Consider the following 6962-nt stretch of genomic DNA (forward strand, 5'->3'; position numbering starts at 1 on the left):
CAGACACACAGACATGTCTCTCTCCCTCACAGACACACAGACATGTCTCTCTCCCTCACACACACTCACAGACACACGTCTCTGTCTCTCTCTCTCCCTCACATGCTTTCTCCACCATCACCCCGTCCCCTCGCTGCCTCTTACCTGTATTTCCAGGGAGATAGAGAGAGGGAGCTGTAATCGTGAGGGCTCCTTTCTCCTCCTTACAGCTTGTCGGGGCCCTCCGCTCGGAGTCTAACCTGGAGAAATAGGACTCCGCTTCCGATTCTGAGATGGGGATGTGGAGGTGCTGATGGCTCCACCGTGCACTCCAGCCGAACCTGCGTCTCTCGCCTTTAGCACACCACAGCTGATTGACCAGGAGCAGCATCACCAGGACATGGCTCTGTGCGGAAATTGTAAGCCTGTGAGGCAGTCTGCATCTGGCAGCCTGTATCTGCCTGTACGCACTGCTGTCTGTCTGTCTGCGTGTATCTGCCTGTACCCCGTTTCTCTCTCTGTATGTAGGTTTGTCTGTATATGTCTGTCTCCATACCTGTTTCTATCTTCTTGTACCTTGTCTCTCTCTGTGTCTGTACCTAGCTGTCTGTTTCTGTCTGTCTGCATGTGCCCACCTGTATGTTCTTGTCTCTTCCTTTATCTTGTTGCCTGTTTCTGTAGCTGAGGTCCTGCATATGTCTGTGTCCAGCTGGGTTTCTTTGCCTGGCAGCGTTAATCACTTTGTTTCTCTTAGTCTGTATGTATTTCTGTCTGTAATTGTCTGTCTGTATAGTCTCTGATTGTATCAGCCTGTAGGTCTCCCTCTCTGCCTGTACCATCTTGTCTTTCCCTCTCTCTGTCAGTACGAATCGGTATTTCTCTCTCTGTCTGCCTGTAACACTCTGTCAGTACCAAACTATATCTCTCTCTGTCTGCCTGTCCCATCCTGTACACCACACCCATCCACCTGTATCAGCCTACCCTCTTCTCTGTGTCGGTCTGCCTCTGTCCGTCTGTTTCTGCCTGCTCTAATTTCTTCCTCGACATTGGTCAATCAGTTATCCCTCTGCCTGTATCTTTGTCTTTCCCTGTCCAGCGGGGTGTCTCTCCACATCACTCCTGCTTCCCACCATCCTACAAAATTGAGTAAATGAGGAGAGATGGAGAGAGAGATGGAATGAGAGTTAGAGAGGGACAGAGTGACAGAGATGGAGTGAGAGTTAGAGAGGGACAGAGAGAAAGATGGATTGAGTTATAGGGACAGAGAGAGATGGAATGAGAGTTAGAGAGGGACAGAGAGAGAGAGAGAGAGATGAAGTGAGAGTTAGAGAGGGACAGAGTGACAGAGATGAAGTGAGAGTTAGAGAGGGACAGAGTGACAGAGATGGAATGAGAGTTCAAGATGGACACAGAGGGAGAGAGATGGAGTGAGAGTTAGAGAGGGACAGAGTGACAGAGATGGAGTGAGAGTTAGAGAGGGACAGAGAGAAAGATGGATTGAGTTATAGGGACAGAGAGAGATGGAATGAGAGTTAGAGAGGGACAGAGAGAGAGAGAGATGGAATGAGAGTTAGAGAGGGACAGAGTGACAGAGATGAAGTGAGAGTTAGAGAGGGACAGAGTGACAGAGATGGAATGAGAGTTCAAGATGGACACAGAGGGAGAGAGATGGAGTGAGAGTTAGAGAGGGACAGAGAGAGAGAGAGAAAGTGAATGGGTTAGCAACAGTCAGAGAGGCAGGGAGCTGCTGACAGACAGTGAGAGAGAGGTTTGAATACAGGGCTCACTGAGGTGGGGAATGCAAAGCAGAGAGACACAGTCCTCTGCCCTTCCCCATATCGATGACCCTGCTATCCACCCCCCCACCCCAAAACTGGACCATCAATCCATTCCCAGACATCAGGCTCCTCCTGCCCCCAGCCACCGTGAGCAGTAAAGGGCCCTGAATACAGACCCCCTACCCCTGGGGACTGACTCACCACCAAAAGGGTTTGCATTGTCGACACCGGGATCCTTCACTGCCTGAGGGATGGCCTTTCCCGCACTGCCTCCAGTATGGAATTCCCTCGATCTGTCATTTCCCTCGCACTCCCATCACTATTTAAACCCTCCCTCCCTCGCTGTGTTTGTTTGTGTGCTCCCCTGCTTCTAACCACAGACTCTGAGGTGGGAGGGGGCATCGGAAAATCCCTCCATTTGCTTGGGAAGCTCGTCGTCCCTGGCAACGGTCGCTAGGCTGGTCAGCGAGAGGGAGGGAAGGTTCCGCCTGGGGGTGGCGAGAGGCGTGACCGTGAGGGAGGGAGTGAACGAGGAAATTCCCTCTGTTACCTCAGGCATTATCCCCTTCCCATTCCTCCCTCCGTCCCACACTCCACTCTCCAACCAAGGCACATTCCCTACTCCCTCCCTCCCTCGTTCCCTCCCTCACGGTCACGCCTCTCGCCACCCCCAGGCGGAACCTTCCCTCCCTCTCGCTGACCAGCCTAGCGACCGTTGCCAGGGCCGACGAGCTTCCCAAGCAAATGGAGGAATTTTCCAATGCCTCCTCCCACCTCAGAGTCTGTGGTTAGAAGCAGGGGAGCACACAAACAAACACAGCGAGGGAGGGAGGGTTTAAATAGTGATGGGAGTGCGAGGGAAATGACAGATCGAGGGAATTCCATACTGGAGGCAGTGCGGGAAAGGCCATCCCTCAGGCAGTGAAGGATCTTGGTTTCGGCAATGCAGACCCTTGTGGTAGTGAGTTGGTCCCCAGGGGTAGGGGGTCTGTATTCAGGGCCCTTTACTGCTCACTGTGGCTGGGGGCAAGAGGAACCTGGAGTCTGGGAATGGAGTGATGGTCCAGTTTGGCAGGTGGAGGGGGGTGGGGTTGGTGATAGTAGGGTTGTCAATATGGGGAAGGGCCGAGGACGGGGTGAGCTGATATTTCTCTCTCTGTGTCTCTCTGCTTTGCATTCCCGACCTCAGTGAGCCCTGTATTCAAATCCCGCTCTCAGTCTCTGTCAGCAGCTCCCTGCCTCTCTGACTGTCGCTAACCCATTCACTTTCTCTCACACACTCTCACTCTCTCTCCCTCACTCACACTTTCTCTCTGTCACTCACTCACTCTTTCCCTCGCTTTATCTCTGGACCTCTCTGCTTTTGACTTTCTGTGGTGTTCTCTCTCTCGCTCACGGTCTATTTCATTCTCTCTCTCTCTCTCTCTCTCTCTCTTTCTGTATGGGTATGTATCTTTTTATCTCCCTGTCTCTATCTCGCTGTTTGTTTCTATCTCTGTCTCTCTCTCTCTCTCTGTCTGTCTTCTGTCTCTATCTCACTGTTTGTATCTCTTTTTCTATCTCAGTCTCTCTCTCTCCATCTCTCTCTCTCACTTCCGATATGATCTCTCCTCCCTTACCCATATTTGTAGGAAGGTGGGGAGCAGGAGTGGTAGAGAAAGAGACAGAGAGAATGAGACAGACTTAAAGATGCAGAGACAAACAGAGAAAGGATTTCTTGCCAAACAGATCTAAGCAGAGAGAATAGGAAAGAATGACAGCCAGAGTTAATGGGGAAATACAGCCAGACAGACAGAGAGAGTGGAACAACTGACAGGCAGAAAGATACAGAGTGAGGTACAGACTGACAGAGATATACAATTGAAAGGTACAATCACAGAAATATGAGACAAAACAAAATAGGTATGTAAGGCAAGTACAGTGTGAAAAACACAGGCTCTGCCACTGACAGATACAGGCAGAAAGACACAGGTAGAGAATCATGCAGGTGGTATACGCAGTCAGAAACTGTCAACTACAGGCAGACTGGTGCAGACACACAGATCTAGTCATGCAGATGCACAGGCATAAGCAGGCAGATTCAGACAGATACAGGTATTCAGATACTGAACGCTGTAGGCAAATCCCTACAGAGAGACAGATACTGACAGAAGACTCTCTCACTGTCCTCCAATATTCACAGGGCGCTTGGACAGCAGGAGTGGTGAATGCTGGACAGACCCAGAGATTACAGGCTGACAGTTACAGACGGAGGGATAATTGACCCGCAGACAGAGGCAGGACAAAGTGACACAGATAGAAAGATACAGACACATAGAGGAAGTCAAATAGAGACAGTGACAAGCTGACAGAGGCTGAAAGATTTAAAAAACAAGCAGACAGTTACAGGCAAACAGATACAGGCAGATAGACAATGACAGATACACGGACAGATATTAACACTCAGGTATGAGTTTACAGAAAGATACATACAGACCGATAAAGGAAAATACAGGCAGACAGATACAAGCAAACAAACACAGGCAGGCATGTAGTTAGGCAGGAAGAAACTGACAGACAGATACTTGCAGACAGAGAAACCAGTACAGGCATATACATAGCGAAAGAAAGGGACAGACAGCAGTGCGTACAGGCAGATACATGCTGCCAGCTGCAGACTGCCTCACAGGCTTACAATTTCCGCACAGAGCCATGTCCTGGTGATGCTGCTTATGGTCGATCAGCTGTGGTGTGCTAAAGGCGAGAGACGCAGGTTCGGCTGGAGTGCACGGTGGAGCCATCAGCACCTCCACGTCCCCATCTCAGAATCGGAAGCGGAGTCCTATTTCTCCAGGTTAGACTCCGAGCGGAGGGCCCCGACAAGCTGTAAGGAGGAGAAAGGAGCCCCTCACGATTACAGCTCCCTCTCGCTATCTCCCTGGAAATACAGGTAAGAGGCAGCGAGGGGACGGGGTGATGGTGGAGTCAGCATGTGAGGGAGAGAGAGAGACGTGTGTCTGTGAGTGCGTGTGAGGGAGAGAGACGTGTGTCTGTGTGTGAGGGAGAGAGACATGTCTGTGTGTGTGTGTGAGAGAGAGAGAGAGACGTATGTGTGTATGTGAGAGAGAGAGAGACACGTCTGTGTGTGTATGTGAGAGACAGAGAGACACGTCTGTGTGTGTGTGTGAGAGAGAGAGAGACACGTCTGTGTGTGTGAGAGAGAGAGAGACACGTCTGTGTGTGTGTGTGAGAGAGAGAGAGACACGTCTGTGTGTGTGTGAGAGAGAGAGAGAGAGAGAGAGAGAGAGAGACGTGTGTGTGTGTGAGAGAGAGAGAGAGAGAGACATGTCTGTGTGTGTGACAGAGAGAGAGAGAGAGACATGTCTGTGTGTGTGAGAGAGAGAGAGAGACAGACATGTCTGTGTGTGTGTGTATGTCTGTGTGTGTGTGAGAGAGAGAGAGAGAGAGACATGTCTGTGTGTGTGAGAGAGAGAGAGAGAGACAGGTCTGTGTGTGTGAGAGAGAGAGAGACATGTCTGTGTGTGAGAGAGAGAGAGACATGTCTGTGTGTGAGAGAGAGAGACATGTCTGTGTGTGAGAGAGAGAGAGACATGTCTGTGTGTGAAAGAGAGAGAGACATGTCTGTGTGTGAAAGAGAGAGAGACATGTCTGTGTGTGAGAGAGAGAGAGAGACATGTCTGTGTGTGAGAGAGAGAGAGACATGTCTGTGTGTGAGAGAGAGAGAGAGACATGTCTGTGTGAGAGAGAGAGAGAGAGGCATGTCTGTGTGTGAGAGAGAGAGAGAGGCATGTCTGTGTGTGTGAGAGAGAGAGAGACATGTCTGTGTGTGTGAGAGAGAGAGAGACATGTCTGTGTGTGTGTCTGTGTGTGTGTGTGTGTGTGTGTCTGTGAGAGAGAGAGAGACGTGTGTGTGTGAGAGAGACATGTCTGTGTGCGTGTGTGTGTGTGTGAGAGAGAGACATGTCTGTGTGTGTGTGTGAGAGAGACATGTCTGTGTGTGTGTGTGAGAGAGAGAGACATGTCTGTGTGTGTGTGTGAGAGAGAGAGGGACATGTCTGTGTGTGTGTGTGAGAGAGAGAGAGACATGTCTGTGTGTGTGTGAGAGAGAGAGAGACATGTCTGTGTGTGTGTGAGAGAGAGAGAGACATGTCTGTGTGTGTGAGAGAGAGAGAGAGACATGTCTGTGTGTGTGAGAGAGAGAGAGAGACATGTCTGTGTGTGTGTGTGTGTGTGTGTGTGTGAGAGAGAGAGAGACATGGCTGTGTGTGTGTGTGTGTGTGTGAGAGAGAGAGAGAGACATGGCTGTGTGTGTGTGTGTGAGAGAGAGAGAGACATGGCTGTGTGTGTGTGTGTGAGAGCGAGAGAGACGTGTGTGTGTGTGTGTGTGAGAGAGAGAGAGACACACATGTCTGTGTGTGTGAGAGAGAGAGAGACACACATGTCTGTGTGTGTGAGAGAGAGAGAGACACACATTTCTGTGTGTGTGTGAGAGAGAGAGAGACATGTCTGTGTGTGTGTGAGAGAGAGAGAGACATGTCTGTGTGTGTGTGTGAGAGAGAGAGAGACATGTCTGTGTGTGTGTGAGAGAGAGAGAGAGACATGTCTGTGTGTGTAAGAGAGAGAGAGAGACATGTCTGTGTGTGTAAGAGAGAGAGAGAGACATGTCTGTGTGTGTGTGTGTGTGAGAGAGAGAGACATGTCTGTGTGAGAGAGAGAGAGAGAGAGACATGTCTGTGTGTGAGAGAGAGAGAGAGAGACATGTGTGTGTGAGAGAGAGAGAGAGAGACATGTGTGTGTGAGAGAGAGAGAGAGAGACATGTGTGTGTGAGAGAGAGAGAGAGAGACATGTGTGTGTGTGAGAGAGAGAGACATGTCTGTGTGTGTAAGAGAGAGAGAGAGACATGTCTGTGTGAGAGAGAGAGAGAGAGACATGTCTGTGTGTGAGAGAGAGAGAGAGACATGTCTGTGTGTGTGAGAGAGAGAGAGACGTGTGTGTGTGTGAGAGACATGTCTGTGTGCGTGTGTGTGAGAGAGAGAGACATGTCTGTGTGTGTGTGAGACAGAGAGAGACATGTCTGTGTGTGTGTGTGAGAGAGCGAGAGAGACATGTCTGTGTGTGTGTGTGAGAGAGAGAGACACACATGTCTGCGTGTGTGAGAGAGAGACAGACACACATGTCTGTGTGTGTGTGAGAGAGAGAGAGAG

General features: G+C 50.3%; 1 protein-coding gene across 1 annotated transcript in view; it reads left to right on the forward strand.

Moving 5' to 3' along the window:
- Window positions 1-1820: 1820 nt before the first annotated feature.
- LOC132206815 (interleukin-17C-like) overlaps window positions 1821-6962 on the forward strand; it is a 103475-nt gene continuing 98333 nt past the window's right edge. The window contains exons 1-3 of the mRNA XM_059641884.1: window positions 1821-1904; window positions 2138-2269; window positions 4445-4686. Of these exons, the coding sequence (XP_059497867.1) occupies window positions 1821-1904; window positions 2138-2269; window positions 4445-4686 (458 nt within the window). The remainder of the gene's footprint in view (window positions 1905-2137; window positions 2270-4444; window positions 4687-6962) is intronic.

The sequence above is a fragment of the Stegostoma tigrinum genome, chromosome 43, assembly GCF_030684315.1.
Source record: "Stegostoma tigrinum isolate sSteTig4 chromosome 43, sSteTig4.hap1, whole genome shotgun sequence".
NCBI lineage: Eukaryota > Metazoa > Chordata > Chondrichthyes > Orectolobiformes > Stegostomatidae > Stegostoma > Stegostoma tigrinum.